This window comes from Dermacentor andersoni, chromosome 8 (genome assembly GCF_023375885.2).
Source record: "Dermacentor andersoni chromosome 8, qqDerAnde1_hic_scaffold, whole genome shotgun sequence".
In the NCBI taxonomy this organism is placed as follows: domain Eukaryota; kingdom Metazoa; phylum Arthropoda; class Arachnida; order Ixodida; family Ixodidae; genus Dermacentor; species Dermacentor andersoni.
The window spans coordinates 104449056-104468243 of record NC_092821.1 but is presented as its reverse complement, the minus strand read 5'-3'; the positions used below and the strand labels follow the sequence as shown (position 1 = coordinate 104468243).

The 19188-nt window shown below is 51.4% G+C and overlaps 1 protein-coding gene across 1 annotated transcript; it reads right to left on the bottom strand.

Annotated features, from left to right (window-relative positions):
• Nucleotides 1-943: 943 nt before the first annotated feature.
• Nucleotides 944-18943, bottom strand: LOC126529468 (neprilysin-1-like). The gene is made up of 4 exons (XM_072289835.1): nucleotides 18593-18943; nucleotides 14111-14343; nucleotides 4499-4809; nucleotides 944-3250 (listed from the first exon to the last, which is right to left on the bottom strand). The coding sequence occupies exons 2-4, from the start codon at nucleotides 14243-14245 to the stop codon at nucleotides 1507-1509; spliced, it is 2190 nt and encodes a 729-aa protein (XP_072145936.1). The 5' UTR covers nucleotides 14246-14343; nucleotides 18593-18943; the 3' UTR covers nucleotides 944-1506.
• Between the last annotated feature and the right edge of the window lie 245 nt (nucleotides 18944-19188).

Genomic DNA, 19188 nt, shown 5'->3' with positions numbered 1-19188 from the left:
TAATCATTCCTCCCCCCCCCCCCCCTACACCTCGTAACATGCATGCCATATTCAACACGCAGAGGAGGGAAAAGAGAGCACAAGCACTGATCAAACGCTTCGATTCGGTGGACAGCAAGTCGGTTGCGTACGTGGACACGGCAAGTGGCAAGTCTGCAAGTTGGACTTTCGCCTTCAACGTATTTGAAAACCCCGTTCCGAGACTATTTGGCCCATTTCCCAGTAAATGTAATAGCGACTGATGCTTCTTCGTGTGAAGGGAAGGCAGGCGTGGGTATCTACTCACCATCCATCGTTTCGTCTTATTCACTTCGCCTGCCAGATTATACACAAATTTTTCAGGCCGAACTCCTGACAATAGTTCTTGAGGAGGAACAAATAACGTTATTGTGTGACCTGCGAGTTGGTGGGCAAGGCAAGGCCTCGTGCTCAGCAGCCCAACACCATAGCCAATGAGCAAACACGGCGAGTGACAAAAGAAAGCCTCTTATTAGTAAAATATCTACAGATTCTAACCATCTAAATTATTCTTAGAACCGACAATGGTGTCCTAACTGGCAATTCGAAGTATCATTGACAAGGCTGCCGTTCCCGTATACCACCACTTAACATTTACTGGCGGTATCCACTTTATGCTTGCTCTGCAATGAGCCGGAATCAATTGATCACTTTCTACTATCCCGTCGGCTGTTTTCTACTCAGCGAAAACGATGTTTAGGAATTCCGCTTCGTAACCTGGGACTGCCTTTGTGCAGCGCTGTTCTACGTTCACTTGGAGCAACGGCATTAGGATACAGCCACAGGAACGTCTGCTGAGCTAATTGCCTATGCGACACAAAGAGAGTACCTTAGTAATATTTATCATTTTCTATGACAGCTATTTCTCCTGCAATAAATTATCAAATTAGGAAATTCAAAGACCAAAAACACAAAATCACAGTAATGTTAATATTCAAAATTTAATGTACTCATTCTTGACGTCGACCCTTTACTTACGTACCTTTAATGTTAAGTTCTTGTTAATCTACCTGCCTACGCAAGGCTGACTACCTCATCATCATCATCACTCTGCTTCCCAGTAAGGATCGCGGCTTATGCTTAGGTGGAGCATTCAGGAATGACAGCCCTCTTTTCGCACAATCCTGCAGCCTCCCCATGAGGAGGCTGCGGGAAGGTCATCGTCGGCACTCACGCCACAGCAGACGACACACACATGATGAATGCACTTATTGTATAGCCACTGTACTACCACCTCAAATGTGCTGGTTAATGGCTGCGTTCTCTACGACATTAAGCAATGAAATAACAAACGCTACCTAAATATCCTCACCGGATTAATTCATACATCCTAAAGCGCATCATTCCTTTAAAAGTTCGTTCTAGAAGCGTTCGGCTATTCGCCGATATTGACAATCATCGTCGGTGGTTTATGCACGATATATTTTGTCTTTTATTTGAGCGGCTTGCCCCATTTCCGATCCGAATCACCAAAACGATTAGTACATCTCAAACGACGAGACACCGCCGTCGGTCTGTACCGGGCGACGGCGCACCTAGGCAGTCAAAGACGTCGCCATATCCGCTCGCGTTCATCGCTACGTTGCACAGCTGCGCGCCACGCGGATGGTCGCAAAAGCTGGCGCAGAAGTTGACGTAGAAGGTCTGCAAACCCGTCAACCGCTCGAGACCCCCGAGCCTGTCCAGCCGGTCCAGCTGGACGTTCTCCCCGAGAGCCGCCAGGGCGACTTCCAGGGCGAACAGGCGAGCCACGGCGTCCCTCTCGCGGCTGGTGTTGGCCGAGTCCAGGCGGCACTTCTCGACCTGCGTCCACACCTCCTCCGCGACCGCGGTGGCGTCGATGGTGCGGCCGCGCTGGTCCACGGCTCTGACCAGCGCCCTGGCGAGCTGGAAACCCAGGCCGCTGTAGGCCAACGCGTCCGTGTCGTGACGGTAGTAGGACGGCGGGAACACAGCCGAGAGGCCGACTTCGAGCAGGCTCCCCGCGTACGAATAGCGCACCTCTCCGGCGTGCCACCTCACGTTGCCGGTCATCAGGCGGCTGTAGTAGCTGTTCTTCAACATCCTGCGCACGGCCCTCCGTGACTCAAGCCAGGACTCGTAGAAGCTCGTCGTCGTCTCTGGAAACCCCTCGTACAGCTCGTCCAGCAGCTGCGTGTGGAAGAACGGCTCCGGCGGCCACAGTTGACGACGGGTCCTCTCCAGGATCTTCTCGACGGCCCACCGCTTGGTGGCGTCTCCCAAGCTCCTCGAAGTCCGCACGGCTCGCACCAAGAGCTGCGTGGTTGAGTCGAGCATGCTGAAGAGTCGTTGCCTGTCGGCCTGCTGGAAGTACGCGAGGAACTGCGGCGCCACCAGGACCGTGCCGAACGACTCCTGGACGGTCAGGAAGCAGACCGCCTGTCTGTCGAAGACGTCGCACTCCTTGCCAGGCCGGAAGTGGTCCAGGTCCGGGTTCACGATCCACAGGTACGAGTAGGCGAACGTCCAGCCGATGACGTTAAGCAGTCTCTCGCGCGGCACCGTCTCCAACAGGGTGAGGATTTCGTAGAAGTGTCGCTCGCTGTGAGCTTGGAGCTTCGTCGCGGGCGACAGCTGCACGTCCAAGCCCAGGTGGCGCTGAAAGAGGGTCAGCCAGGTCCGACCGATCTTCGAGGAGGGCAAGCTGTCGTTAAGGGAAGTGATGAACACGTCGCCTTCTTCTTCATCTTCCTCCATCCGGACGATCAACGTGACGTTGGTCCTGACCGACGTCTCGTCCAGTCGAAGCTCGAGACACTCCTCGTCAGAGAGCAAGGCGTCTTGTCGGAGGTACCCGGCGACGCTGCGCAGCATTTCGTCGTACGCGCCGACGCTTTCGCCGCAAGCGGACAGCTGCTCCATGCGCAGCATGGTTACGTAGCCCATCTCGTCGACGGCGACCACCAGCGGGGTGTCGAGGTTGGTGTAGACGACGCGCACGTCGAACAGCAGCGGCACCCTCCAGTTGACGGCCAGGTCGACGAGCACGTCCAATGGATCCGCGTCTTTTGGAGGGCTCCGGGGCCACGGTATGTTTCGCGCGCTCATGAACTCCGCGAATGCCTGGACGACGCCAAGGCCCGTGGGCCTCGAGAGGCAGGCGTTGAAGGCGGAGAAGGCCTTGTACGCTGCGCTAGAGCTGTTGCGCTCCTCCGGTACCAGGCCGCGTTGAATCATGCCCTTCACACTTTCCAAGTACGGCGTCAACAGGCTGCACAGAAAGAAAACCGTGTGCATTCCTATATGGGGAAATGGCGCCCTAGTTTCCTCGGTCAGAAAGTGGTAATTCAGCAGAGCCGCCGCCCCAATAACGCGCGTGAGGGGACGTGCAAGTATCCTTGCGCGCATGCGAGTCACCTGCAAGACACGAGAAACCGTTCCCTACTGTGCTTTACCAGTCGCGTTTTTCGTGAGAAAAGAGTATTTTGACTTGCGCTGTATTAGAGGGTGCTTATATCTTAATGCGAAACATTGACTGGGTCATCTGCCGCGTTGTCCCAGGGCCTATGGCGTTAATTGCGCTGCTTAGCTGGAGGTCACGTGTTCTACGCCGGCTGTGGTGGCCGCAATCCGAGGAGGGCGGTCATCCATCCATCCATACACAGGATCAATCGGCAGAGATGCCGGTTTCAAGTCGGGGTAGTTTCGAACTGCCGAATCGAACGACTTACAAAAGAGCGTACCGGGTCGCCTCATTTCGGCCTAAAAATTGATGCAGAATGTAAAGCAATGAAGGGGGCTAGTTGGTGAACGTTCATGGTTGTCTTGCGCTCAGTTTTACACAGACGATATTAAGGAAGGACAGGACGTGGAGTGCTACGTCCGTCCACGTCCTGTCCTTCCTTAATGTCGTCTGTGTAAAACTGAGCGCAAAACAACCATGAACGATGCAGAATGATCAGTGTAACTCTGCATCCTGAACTAAAAATGGTCTGTTACCGTCTATGTAAAGGATATCTTTTTGTTTCGTTGAAACGACGTACGTTTTAAATCCGCAGCTCTCTGTGGGAACTTCGAAAGCAAATGCGAATAGTTCGTTATATTAGTCAGTTCTTTATAATGAGGTTCTTGAACCGTGAACATTCGTCGAATACCGCTGTTGGCCGTCTTTAATTACAGGGAACGAAACTTCCTTGAGAGTTAACCTTTCTGTCTTTCTCTCTCTCTCTCTCTTTCTCTCTTGTTATTTTACGGCTTGTGTGTGATTTCATGAATATTCTTGTGTCAGGGTGCAAGCAACTTCATCAAGACAGACCGGACAGCAAAACCACGGCCCGGCAAATAGCAAGATTACTTAGAATAGCACATGTCACTTAGAACGGCTAATGTTTCCGTTCAAAATGTACGAAGTACCAGCTATACAAACAGTCCAACCGCAAGCTCTCTGGAAGCGAAAGAGCCTCGACACGGAAAAGGCTTGAGCCGCGGGTGAAGGTCAATATAGGGGGCGCTCACTCACTGTTCCTTCCTCGCCGCGTCGACTCCAGCGCCACCGCACGTGTACGCGTAGAGGTCGTCGCAGGGCTCCCGGTCGGCGTCGATGCGCCTGGCGAGCCTGGCGGCCTGCTCGCGGCAGTCCTCGGTGCCGCAGGCGCGCGTGGTCGCGAGGCGAGCGGCGTCCAGCCTCACCTGCTGGCGGATGAGCACGGAGGCGAGCGCCAGCCCGACGCAGGCGACGGCCATGCACATGGCGCACGGAAGCAGGCTCGGGTGGCGCCGCCGCAGCTCGGAGAAGGCGGCGAACGGACCGGTAATGACCGGCAGGAAGTGCTGCTCGCACGTGCGGCGGGAAACGTACAGAATATGTAACCATCAGCGGCGTCATCGTTAGCAGACTCTTATGTCCACTGCAGGACGACCCAAGCCCTCTCCCCAGCGATCTCCAATCGCACCTGTCTTGAGTCTATAGCTTATTCCAACCTCGCGCCTGCGAATTTCGTCATTTCGTCAACCAACCTAAATTTCTGCCGTCTTCGACTGCGCTTCCTTTCTCTTATTGGCGCCCCTTTGGTCACTGTAATGGTTAATGCTGCTCGTAAGAAAGAACAGCCAGCAGGCTGTCCCTTGGCCCAACGCGCAAGTCTGCATGGTCTACTTCTCGTAAGAGGTTGCTCGCAGAGAGCGGAGAACGTCTGGCTAATATCTGTGGGCACGTAGGCGAAAATTTATGTTTGAAATTTAGTGTTAGAAAATCAGGTGTTACCGTATTCAATGAAAACAGTGGCAATACAGACCCAGGAAATACCTCGGGTAAGAGAATATATATACCTTGGTATATAGATAAACGAACGCAACAGATATATGGAAACACCGAAAAAAACAATAACAGTAAAGGGGAAGAGAAATGCAGCCATAATGAAGCACAGAGCGCTATGGGGGTACAATAGGTACGAGGTTCTCCGGGGTATATGGACAGGTGTAATGGTTCCAGGACTTACTTTTGGAAATGCGGATGTTCGCTTAAAATCAGGGGCACAAGCAGGACTCGATGGGCACCAAAGGTCAGTGGGGCACATCGCATTGGGCGCTCACGGGAAGACTTCAAATGAAACTGTGCAGGGTGATAGGGCTGGACAAGTTTTGAAGTGAAGGGAGCTCAGAGTCAAATTGATTATGAAGAATGACATGAGGCATATGGAAGAAAGGAAATGGGCTGCGAGAGTGTTGAAGTATTCGTACAGAGAAAACATTGATTCACAGTGTAGGTAAAGAGCAAGGAAACGTACGAGGAAGTATGCGGCTTGCAGGGTGAGCAACACAGCAACAAAGAACGTCAAGCGTAAAGTCAGAGACGCTGAAATAATCTCATGGGTGGCGGCAATGGAAAAGAAACCTGCCATGAGTAACTACTTAAGAGTAAAAAACGAAATAAGGAAATAAACAATTTATGATAACTCAAAGGGAAGCACATTTTTTACGGAGCGAGTCAGGATGCCTTAGAACATGCACCTATAAAGCCAGATATAAGAACGAAGAAGAAGCATGTGCTTGCTGCCTTAAAGCTACAGGGAAACGATGGAGCGTGTTGTATTAGAATGTGAAGATATCTGCCCAGCGGTCAATTTAGGCACCACTGGCCTCCTTGGTTTCAGCGAGAGCAGGGGGAAATTAACCATGTCCGTAGTAGAGATCAGTAAGAGGCGATTGGAAGATCGGTGGAAGAAAAGTAGGCAAACTACAAAAAGGGAAATTTACAAAAACAAAGTTCACAATAAGCTGTCAGAAAATTTGGTAATGGGAATTCATCTTGTTTTTCCCCTTTTCTTCTTTTTTAACATAGATAAAAATTAAATTATGGGGTTTTACGTGCCAAAACCACTTTCTGATTATGAGGCACGCCGTAGTGGAGGGCTCCGGAAATTTCGACCACCTGGGGATCTTTAACGTGCACCTAAATTTGTACACTGGTATTTTCGCATTTCGCCCCCATCGAAATGCGGCCGCCGAGGCCGGGATTCGATCCCGCGACCTCGTGCTCAGCAGTCCAACACCATAGCCACTGAGCAACCACGGCGGGTTTTAACATGGATAGGACATTAGGCAATAAAATACCAAGAGCTTGGTGGCGAAAGCCACCGCCCCGTTCCAAATGGGACGCTCATAACATACATACATACATACTGTTGGAACCTCAGTGCTGACGCCCGTTATTGCAAATGGGTCGCAAGCCCCAAGGGTAGCGTTGGCCTGGCGGCCTGGAAGCATCCGAAGGTCCCGGCAAAGCATGAGTCGACTGGTAACAGAACAACTTGTTTATTCTAGCATCGCAAAAGAGCGGCCGGTCCGGTCGACCGAAATGAGAGACGGGAGAGCACGTTACTCAACAGAAGAAATCGGAGCCTCTATCTTGGCGTCCGGGGGCAGCTGCTCTTATACTCTCGGAATCGAGGGCAAGAGGAAGGCCTCGTGACGAGGCCACGTGACGGCGGGGCACGGACAGGCTGAGAGACACGTTGAGACGAGTGTAGTGACGCATCCGCCAAGCCGGCGCCGGTCAGACCTCCTCGCTTCACACTTGGGGAGCTCCTCTCCCCGGCTGCCGCGCTTTGACAAGCGTGGGCACCAACATGCACACACACACACACACACACACACACGCACACTTGAAGACACGTGGCATCGAAACATGCCTCGACGCGCTTGGCGGGGAGGCGTATCGGCGGCGCTGAACGGGCCAAAATGTCCGCCGCTTTGAACGAAGCCCCGGCGTCCGTTGCATCCGCGCCGGCTATACCGCGCGTCGTAGGCGAAACGTAACAGACCGCCCCGCCGGGGGAAGGAGATCCCGATGGACAGGGGACTGCATCCGCTGTCCGGAGGGATGTCGCTCGATGATGCTCATAAACGAAGTCGGGCGTCCTTCAGCGTTTCTTGAGCGCAGCGCACAGAGAAGGCCTCGTTCTCTCGTTCAGGTTCACACAGGACACTGCAAAGTGACTTCGGGAGAGTTGACAGTTTTGTTCTTGTTCCCGGCAAGCGTTAGAACTACGCCGAAACTCAACCGCTCAGTCAGCAAGCACGAAACAACCCTCACCAAGTCCTGCCAGGCTCTTTCCCCTTTTATACCACTGCCTAGTTCCTTACAGTAGTCTAGCAGCACTCAGAACGCGTCCACAAATTGGAAAATTGCACTAGAAAGCACGTCATCACTTTGAAACACTACACAAAAGCAATATGTTAAAAATCCTGCCTCAGGAAGAAAAACATCAGTAAGAAATAACTTTGAGGCTGATTCTTACGTTAGGGGCTTCGACTTAAGCCATCGGCGTTACCGTTGAGACTCCCCTTTTTGTAACGCACCTCAAAGGGATATTGTTGCAAAGCGAGGCTCCAGCGCAGGAGGCGGCCATTTGTGGAAGAGATGCTCTGCAGCCATTGGAGAGGGCAGTGATCCTTCTCGAAGCATGCGAAGCGGAGAACGCAGCGAGCGACCGTGCACTAGCTCAGCTGGCGAAAACCCCGTAGCCGCATGCGGCGCGGTCCTTAATGCAAACATCACCCCAGGCAGACACAGCTCCCAGTCAGTTTGTTGTTCAAAACACAATGCTCTCAACACGCACTTCATGACGGAGTGGAGCTTCTCAACGGAATTCGACTGTGGGTGGTACACTGAGCTGTGTAACAGCTTTACCCCGCACCTTTCGAGAAAGGCTGTCGTCAAAGCGCTAGTAAACACTGTGCCCTGATCTGATTGGATTTCCGCAGGAAAACCAACTCGCGCAAATATGGACAGTAGTGCATTGACTATCTCAACTGAGCTGAGTTCTTTAAGCGGCACTGCTTCAGGGAACTTTGTCGCTGGGCAGATCACAGTCAAAATGTGTCTGTACCCCGTGGCTGTTACCGGCAGAGGTCCCACTGTATCAATAACGAGCCGTCTAAAAGGCTCCGTAATGATAGGTACCAACTTCAACGGCGCCCTCGATTTGTCCCCTGGTTTGCCCACCCGCTGACAGGTGTCACATGTCTTCACAAAGTGGTCTGCGTCCCGAAAACACCCTGGCCAATAGTACTCTTGCAAGAGACGGTCCTTAGTTTTCTTAACTCCTAGGTGTCCGGACCACGAACCCCCATGCGACAAGCGCAACAGATCCTGACGATAGCATTGAGGCACGATCAGCTGATCGAACTCCACTCCCCTGCGGTCTAGATACTTCCGGTACAGGACCCCACCTCTTTCCACAAAGCGAGCATTTTTCTTGGCGATACCTTCCTTGACAATGCAGCGTATGTTTTCTAGGCTGCCATCCTTCTTTTGCTCGGCTATCAAAGCCGACCGGCTGACTTTTAGCAACCTATTAAGTCCGTCTGACGTAGGCGCGATGAGCAAATCTGCAGATAGCTCTTCTAACTTTCCCGCATCGGGAATTTCCTCTCCAGTATCTGGTGCCTTTAACGCTACAGGCTCAATTTTATTCAGTTCGGGCGTGCTCTGAATATCAGCTCGCTGCGCCTCTGACCCTTTCTCATCGTTCGACAACGTCGGCCCCGCAACTACCGCCTTGGCAGCGAGCTCCCTAACCTTTGATCTGGTTAAGGCCTGAACGCTAGCCTCACCAAACAAAAGCCCCTTCTCGCGCAGGAGGTGATCGGACCTGTTCGAAAATAGGTACGGGTACTGGGGGGGGGCAGCATAGATGACACTGCGGCCTCCGTCTCAAGTGATCCGAAAGGTCCTTCAATAAGCACTTTTGCTACGGGCAGACACACGCTATGAGCTTCCACGGCTTGCTTGATCCATGCACACTCACCCGTGAACATATCGGGTTCTACGTAAGAGGGGTGAACTACATCCATTGTAGCTGCGGAATCACGAAGCACTCGGCACTCTTTCCCGTTTACGAGGAGGTCTCGCATGTAAGGCTCGAGAAGCTTCATGTTATCATCAGTGCTGCATAATGACAAAAACACTACTTTTGTTTTTGTTTCGGGACACTGCGCCGAAAAGTGACCCGGCTTCTGGCACGTATAACAAACGCGCGCTTGCCTCGTCTCGAACCGCTTTCTGCGTTCGGCTTCGGTTGCCGCCGTCTCCTTACGTTCGGTCGGACTGCTTTCACTCGCATCCGAACTACGTGTGTCCCCCTTTGCTCTCATGGGCATGAACTTCGGCCTCTCAAACTTGGAGCCAAATTCACCCTTTTGACCGTCCTTAGCTCCACGAGCCCGACGCGTCACAAACTCTTCGGCTAGCTCAGCGGCTCTAGCCACCGTACTAACGTCTGGCCTATCCAAGACCCAGTACCGCACGTTCTCAGGTAACCGACTATAAAACTGTTCCAGCCCGAAACACTGCAGAACTTTCTCGTGATCACCCAACGCTTTCTCTTCTTTGAGCCACTCCTGCATGTTTGACATAAGCCTGTAGGCAAACTCTGTATATGACTCACTTTTACCTTTCTCATTTTCCCGAAACTTCCGACGGAACGCCTCCGCTGACAGCCTGTACTTTTTTAGCAGACTCGATTTCACTTTGTCGAAATCCTCTGCCTCCTCTCTATTCAAGCGAGCGACTACGTCGGCCGCCTCGCCGGGTAACAAAGTGAGTAAGCGCTGTGGCCACGTTTCCCGAGAGAACCCCTGCTTCTCGCACGTTCGCTCAAAGTTAACCAGGAACAAACCAATGTCCTCTCCAAGCTTAAACGGCCGCATCAGGTCAGTCATCTTGAACAATACTCGTTCTCCTGCACCGTGTGCCTGACTTCCATTACGAGCGCGTTCCATCTCTAACTCGAGACGCTTCATTTCCAAAGCGTGTTGACGGTCGCGCTCTCTTTCTTTCTCTTGTTGCTCTCGTTCTATCTGTTCTTTACGTTCACGCTCTTCTTTTTCTTTCTGTTCTTTTCGTTCGCGCTCATCTTTCTCTTTCTGTTCTTTAAGTTCGCGCTCCTGTTTCTCTTTTTGCTCTTTAAGTTCGCGCTCCTGTCTTTTTGCCGTCTCCCTGTCCTCAATGGTCTCAAGGCATTCCGACAGCTCGTCATCCTCAGCTTCTAACTCAAGAATAGCCCTTAGCAGTTCTGGTTTTCTGAGTTTGTCTGAGACATCCAGACCCAACTCTCTTGCAAGCTCCAGCAATTTCGGTTTGCGCAACGACTTCAAATCCATGGCTGCTCTGAATGCTGCTTTCTCTACTGCCTTCTATTGTCTTGCCGCAAACTAACCCGGCAGCAACGACAACCACAATTACCAGCTCTGTTTCTGACACTAACAAAAGCCTGGCAAAGCTCAGAAGAAGAAAGTCCCGCACTCACCAAACCTCGCAGCCAAGAATTCAGCGCAGTCGTCCCGCTGCAGGCAACCAGTCATCACACAGGGCTCGTTGCACTGCTCCCGGATGGTCGTTGTGCTGCTCAGCATACATTCAACCGCATATCTTCGCTGCTGGCCTCCGTTGTCGCGATCCCACCGCTGCCACCAGTTGTTGGAACCTCAGTGCTGACGCCCGTTATTGCAAATGGGTCGCAAGCCCCAAGGGTAGCGTTGGCCTGGCGGCCTAGGGCACAACTGGAAGCATCCGAAGGTCCCGGCAAAGCATGAGTCGACTGGTAACAGAACAACTTGTTTATTCTAGCATCGCAAAAGAGCGGCCGGTCAGGTCGACCGAAATGAGAGACGGGAGAGCACGTTACTCAACAGAAGAAATCGGAGCCTCTCTCTTGGCCTCCGGGGGCAGCTGCTCTTATACTCTCGGAGTCGAGGGCAAGAGGAAGGCCTCGTGACGAGGCCACGTGACGGCGGGGCACGGACAGGCTGAGAGACACGTTGAGACGAGTGTAGTGACGCATCCGCCAAGCCGGCGCCGGTCAGACCTCCTCGCTTCAAACTTGGGGAGCTCCTCTCCCCGGCTGCCGCGCTTTGACAAGCGTGGGCACCAACATGCACACACACACACACACGCACACTTGAAGACACGTGGCATCGAAACATGCCTGGACGCGCTTGGCGGGGAGGCGTATCGGCGGCGCTGAACGGGCCAAAATGTCCGCCGCTTTGAACGAAGCCCCGGCGTCCGTTGCATCCGCGCCGGCTATACCGCGCGTCGTAGGCGAAACGTAACAATACATACATCCATACATGCATACATACATACATACACACACACACACACACATACATACATACATACATACGTTCGGGTGCCTTGATGCCACCGCCGCTTTTCGCAGCGCTGGGCATCGAGACACCCTGGACTGGAGTAAGACTGCTGCTAGGTGCAGCCGTGTCCTGGTACGTCCACAGTAGACGTGTCATGTCTATCCCGGACGCGGAGCCACATCTGGGAGCAACCATAATCGTAATAAAAATTTGGTACGTTCTAGTTGAACTCAACGTCGCCAGATGGCGTCGAAATCGCTGCTGTTCGAAGGGGCGTGCCACTTGCAATCATCCCATTGCACGCCTACATTTCCGGATAAACAAAAACTCTCTAAAACGTATTGGCATCTTTCACAGCTCTAACAACACTGTACGTGTGTGGGATACCTAGCGTTGCCGCCTGCCTGAGCGGTTTTCCACCGCCACAGCCGGTTTTCTTTTTTTTTTTTCGTCGCGGAGCCGGGTGCACGTTCGACCTCATCGAACCGGAAAACCCAGTTGCCGGAAAACCGACAACTGCGTTGCCGGTTTCCCGGTTCTCCCCGAAATCTGCCCATGTATGAATGTCTTTCAGATGTTTTTAACTCTATGTTTCGTTCCTCTATTCTAGCTCTCGAAAAGAGTCGTCTAGAACCAACTGACCTGTATGCGGTCATGAATTATTTAAAAAAAAAAACGAATTGGTTATACGCATGTCACGCGGCGCACTTTTGATCGCGATCGAGCCCCATCCGGATCGAATTTCTCGGTCGTGATTGGCTCCTTTGTGCAAGCTGCGCGAGGGAGTCAATCGCACTCGAGCATTTCGATCCGGATCAGGCTTGATATCGTGATCAGAAGGGGTCATGTGACACCGGTATTGATCGGAAGCAGAATTAAATTGATCGGAACTTTGGCATTAAAGCAGGCGATTGGGCTTTCGAAAGCCATCCGGAGAAAAGAGAACAGACACGAAAAGATTTCCTGAATATCTATGACGGAGCACAATCGTACCTAGAATAATGATTTGACTTCGAGAAAATCACTTTTCTATATCTCCGCCGAGTTGGGAATGCGCGCATGGCAGTCATATTAGAAGCAGGAAAACTGTTCGGGAATAATTTCGATAATAACGGCGACGAGCTTTACAGTGCGCTCTGCCTCCCGAGAGAGGCCCTATCATGCCTTTTAGTGAGGAGGCTTTCACCAAGCACGTGTTCTCGGCACCTCGTAGCAACGCGCTCGTTGGAACGGGTATCTAGCGTGATGAGAAATCCACGGTCCGACGAAAGAAACAAGCTAAGTAGTTCAATGGTAAAAGCAGAGTTATCTATACGCCATAATATCAAATACAACTGCGATGAATTCTTGCAAGTAATAAAACAAAACAAAAACAGCTCCTTGCAGCAGCAAACCAGAAAGTCAAATATATACGTTTCAAAGTGTCCTGCACAGGCTATCTCTGCGAGTTCTGGCGGGAGCGAATTCGTGTGTTTTGTGTTTTATGCAGGGCTGTTGCTGTGGGTTGTTTGTACGTAGATATACCACACGAATAAATTATTTGCAACTACAGCGCGAAGATCTTAAAAGTGCCCCAAATTATTTATCCCCAAATAAATTTCCTTCAATAAATTTGACTCGTGCAACATTCGTGCTCGACTTATTGCCAGTTTTATGCGTTGCATATTGCAATCACTCAGTTCAACCCTTGGGCGCGGCCGGGCAGCCACCATTGACCTTTAGCGCAACCACGTGACGTGACGTCATGACAGCCGGAGGAAAAGCTGGGCCCCAACTCGCGCGGTCGCGCGCAGCCGCAGCCACCACCTGACTCCCGCTCCTCCCGCTAGGGGCGCCGCGCGGGCGCGTGACGTCACGGCCCACGCAATATGCAACGCGCGCAATATGCAACGCATTCTTGGCTTAACCAAGCTAAGCCTGGCCATTTTTTTGGTTTCATCTTGTTTGATTTTTTTTTTCATGCAGCAGTACCCTTGAGTCACTGGACTGGGGCAGTCAGGGACGGATAGCCGAAGAGGCGCCTATAATGCGCCACACTCCGAAAAATTGGTGACCTGGGGCGGTAATCTAGAGCGATGACTTTCGGGAATACGATAAGTAACGCGAGATTTCGCATTACTCGGCACCACGCGTCGGCGGCCCGAGAACGTTTCTGGCACCATGCGCCAAGCTCGCTTTCTTCGCGCAGTTCCACAATTAATGCTGTCAGCCGTCTGCTTCGACACGTCCGGTGCCGAGTCACGCGGAATCTCGCGAAACTGATCGTACCCCAGAAAGCGATCGCTCGAGAATACCGTTCAGCTCGGGCTCGCGCATGGGGATTTCTCACCGCCGGTTGGCGCCTCCGTTGTCGGGGTCGGCGACACTACACCCACCTTGTGAGCCACCGTGCTTTTCCTGGCCAATTACGTACTGGAGTCGGAGCGATGACTACTTGATACACTACGGCAATAGCGTTCTCGGTGCGACCACTTACCCGGTAGCCACTTGAGATAGTGATCACCGTCGGCAGGTGCACATCGGATGAGGGACCGCCCAGGTGGCTGCGGCTAGTGGCGTTGTCGTCCTCCTTCAAGGCGACGGCGCTCGGACCTCTGCCGAAGACCTTCATGTTCTATCGCGTTCCGTCTTTCTCGAAGGAAACAGGCGCACCCTCGTGGTCACGTGAGCACGCGGGATCACGTGAACGGCACGTCTTCGTCTTTGCCCCTGTATAAACCCGACCGAGCTCTACAAAACCGCCATTTAATGTCATAATTCGTTTCCGGAAAAAACCCGGCCGTGCTCCACCTGTGAACGAAAGAAAACTTTGCCACTTAGCAAATAAGTGGTTTATTAGGGCGGAAGCCTTATATGTCTCATCGTTCAGTCGACCTTCACAGTCCTCAAGCGAAAACTTGTCGACGACACGAAATGTACAAAGACCATCATCTTCAATGGCTCATACCCTCATAAGCAAGATGAATGATAAAGCGAAGATGACTAAGCAAGTTAAGTGGATGACTCAGACGAGTTAAAGGCAATAGAATTAAGAATGATCACTAGGCGATTTAAGAGGATGACTAAGCGAACTAGACTTATTGAATTAAGAGGATGACTCGGCGAATTAAGAGGAATGGCTGAGCGAACTGGACTAAGCTAGTTAAGGGGTATTACTAAGTTAATTAAGAGGATGAGTAAACGAATTAAGAAGGATGACTAAACGATGTAGACTAAGCGAAATAAGGGGGATGTGTACGTCACGTGTCCGTGTTTAATGCATCGGCACTTGGACTTTCGCCTTCAAGTCGTCTTATAAGGATAACATAAGAGACCCTGTGAATGTTTTATTCTGTGGCTGCAAAAGGTGCAACCACGCAGCCCACACTCCAGCGTTCAGCCGGTACCGCTGAACTTTCCCTGGGAACGCGCCGTGCGCCTACGTGTACAGTGACGTCAGCGTAAAACAAAATTTTGCGCTTCCCGTTGCTCGGTTGGCGAACGTTCACCGATGCGCGTTCCTGGCCAATTCCTCGGAATGGGCACATGGGCCTCGTGAGCCTGGTGTATATGGTGTCGCTGCTGCTCAGAAACACCAGCGACGGCAAATCCGATTGACAGGATGGAAAAAAACAAAGAAATAAAAGACCACGAAGGTCTACAAAAACGGCAAGACAAAAGATCAGGAGGTATACTCTATACGATAAGGTAAAAATGGGAGTACGTACGTGCCTTGCTATCTGAGGCCCGAGCTGGCTTTCTGAGGACAAAAACATGCAGGAGCAAACGCACACCACAGGATGAGGCACGTGTGTGCTGTACACAAACAAAGCCCAGTATCTACTCGACACATCGTAATGGATGGATGGATGGATGGAATAGCTTTAATGAAAGGTCCTGCGAGCTACGGGGCGCAAGACCCTATAGAGCGGGCTACTCCCACGTTGGGACCGGGAGTTGTAACTCCCTGGCCACATCGTGGGCTCGCTGGACAGCCCAGAGCTGCTCCGCCAGGTCCGTGCTGCGTAATGCTTCCTGTAGCCTGGCGTAGTCTTGAATCTTATTTGCGTGGCTGCGACCACACGGCCAGAGCAAGTGATATATGTCTAGTGTGCTATGGCAATTTTCGCAATATGATGTTGTGTATAGGTCAGGCATGTAGTGATGTAGTGTGTTCTGCGTGAGGTACGTGTTGGTTTGAAGCATTCTGAACCTGAGGGCTTGAGGCCTGGTGAGCTTATTGTGAGGTGTGCTGTATATTCTGCGGTCTAGATAAAAATGCTTCGTTATATCGTTATTTGTGGAGGGAGGGTCCCGATTCTCGCTGGGATGGTCACGACCAGAATAGTTGGCGTCGCGGAGGGTTAGGTTTCGCGCGCTCCTGTGAGCCATCTCATTGAGATTGGGAGGGGCGTCCTCGATATCTCCGAGGTGTGCCGGATATCTCCGAGGTGTGCCGGGAACCAGCAGATGGCGTGATGCTGTAGCGGTGCGGATCTAGTGATTATTTCTAGTGCTTGGCTTGCAACGGCTCCTTTCTGAAAGGCTTTGACGGCCGAGCGTGAATCGCTGTAGACGTGGGTGGTGGACGGGTCTGTGAGCGCGAGTGCGATGGCGACAGGTAACGGTACAGTATAGTTGATCGAGGCTTTAGGTATACGAAAGTAAAGATCGAGACAAGATAGGTAAAGCGCCAGACAGCGATAGATGTAGTGAAACTTAGACCAATCAGGCTAAGGGACAGTTTGTGCCCACCACGTTTCAAAAGGGATGCCAATAAACGTCACCATCATTTCCTAGCAACGCTCAGCGCCACGCGAACAGGGGTTGCATATTCCCGTCGCAAGCTGCCGCACCGATAGCACTGTCTCGTCAGCGCCCCTGGAAGCCACATAGCCGCGCAACGCGAAGCAGCGTATGCTCGGATTTCCACCTATAGAAATTGACAAACATTTAAAATATTGCATTGTGCTACGTGACGAAGGTATCTTCGCTGGCAGATATTCACGTCAATAAGCGAAAAAAAAAAACGCACACACACATTCAGCTGAGTCAGTCGAAGCGGCGACGCAGGGTATAACTGTTGTGCGGCAGCTGCTTTTCGTGTTCCTTCTTTCACGGGGCCTAGGTAGTGAGAAATGCTACGCTTTTCGTGACTGATGCTGCTTAGTAAGTTTGCATCTACGGCGATTCGAGCAAATTATTTTCCGGAGGTCGGTACCTGCTTCGTCTGAGTCTACATACTGTGTTCGCGAACGGTGCAGCCTGCCTCCTTTTGTGCAGAGAAATTTCTCCTCGGTGAACAATATGTAGTGTGATATGTCTGATAGTGTTTTTATTTCAGACGTAATAAAAGAAATCCACCAAATAATCTGGAATGAATCTGGCTAATGAAACTGCTTCAAGGATTTTGTATGATGCTATAATCTATTCAGGATGCAGGCGGTGACCTCTCTATTGGGAGCGGAGGGCAAGTTTCTGTGAATGGTTACAGCGATGAAGATTTTCGAGCACAGTCCTTTAGACTGTCGTTGTTGCTGCGCTCACGTTTTAGAGAGTGGGCGTCGTCCCTCGGCGTAACCGAGCGAACGCGGAGCGGGGGATGAAAGACGGCGAGAGCGAAGAGAGCGCGAGGAAGAAAGCGGAGGAGGTTGCAGCGGAAGCATCGAGGAGGAAAGTGGAGTGCCGCTCGAAACGTGCTCCGCGGCACCGGAACCACTGCGCATGCGCTACTTCGCCTGCGCCGCCACCGCTAGCGGTAGAATCCGCTAGAATCCTGCCCGCTATTCGGCGTATAGTCCCCGCGAAGTGTCATGCTTTCCGCCGTGCTTGAGGTTGCTTTGAGACGAATGATTTGTACCGCTCCGCGCCGTCGGCGGCGCCACTTGTTCTGTTCAAAGCAGCAGCGCAGGAATCCCACATGACACTACCCGAACAGACAAGCAGTACAAGAGGCAAGAAGTGAACTAGTCGAGAACGAAGCACTGATGAAGTTTACTACAGAAAAACGAAGTTAGTCTTCCAGACTGAATAAAGATAGCGCGATAAACAAGGGACGAGAAAGAAACACGACACGAGCGCAGACTCTAGCAACTGGGGCTTATTGTCAGAAACACGGATACATACAGCACAGCACAAATACATGTAAAAAGCTTAAAGATAGGTCGCCAAGTAATAACAATTCTCTTATGCAGCATCATAACGGCAGCAGCAGATGTCCTTATGCAGGCCATCTCCTGCGCAGTCTTCTTTGTGCCTCGACAGCAACGGTTCGCATTTGCATTCTTTGCAATATGTAAGCATAAATTAGACGACGGCTGCCATTTCAAAGCAGCTTTGTGGAACACCTGTACACCTGCAACGGCTGTCCTTCGTCCGACTAAGATACGCGAGAATGTTTTCATCTTTCCTTTCTCGAGGTTTGTATGCATGCGTACGGGAACATTAGATTTACTCGGATGTGATTTCATTTTTTTTTTGTCGTGACAAGAGGTTGCCAGATGACCTTGATTTTTCCGATTCCTTTATATTTATTGTCGCATTCCTAACGTTATTTCATCGCGTTCATTGCTGCTTCTTTTTTTTCGTTATTTATTTATTCCGTTCCATATTTTTGGGTGCGCGACAACCGCTACCACACTTTGAATATATTGTATCCCCCCCCCCCCCCCCCCCGCTGTAATTCTTTGCAAGCTCTGTCGGTAACAAAATAAACAAATAAAAAAATCTTCAATTACTTCTATAACCCTAAAGATCCCATTCCCAGAAGGGCCCATCTATCGTCTCTAAATCTTTGTTCCACGTTTTCCTTCCAAAGTACACTCAGTACGGCACTAAGATGGCGTTTTCTTTTCTGATGAACCATTTTCTCCTTTTATGTTTTGCTTCCTGTCGTGTGCAGGCATATATCGCACTGATAATAAATTATGGTCGATGAGATACGAACATGCAAGGCAGGGGGAGGCCAACCAAAACTCACGTCTCCGCAAATGTTTTGAACCCCTTGCTTGGAGAACGCTTCCAAGTCCTCCCGAGTCGTTCCTTAATTTCCAAGACGTCCAGCGTTTTGTCTCCCTGCGCGTTTCAGTGCATTCAAGTCGCATATCGTGAGGACGTGTAAACTTGCTTGCACTTGAACACGTGTAACATAATAATTGCACGAGGTTCAAAGATTTACTTAAATCTATACAAGAAAGCTTCGCTTTAGGAGCATTCTCACAATTTCGTTGTCTCTGCAGCAATTGTTCTTTTCCATGTGGGTATTATTTACCAACAAGCTCGCGGGAAGATGTTGCACGTCGCTTCCACGGCGAATCCTGGCCGATTCCCCGTCGTAGGCAAGTAGTGTAGACTCGTGTAAGGGCCGCACTTTAATGCCCCCCCCCCCCCCCCGGCCCCACACACAATTTGACGAGGTACGGCTCTCACACGGGAACAAAACTATGTTCAAAATGGCACCGGCGCAGCCTTGATTTGTGCACACCCCAGATCCCCGGATGTACCACTGCGTGAGAGGTCAACACGAAGCTCTCGCCATCTAGTAGCGGCGCACGGAAGTACGCAGCGCGCGAAAAT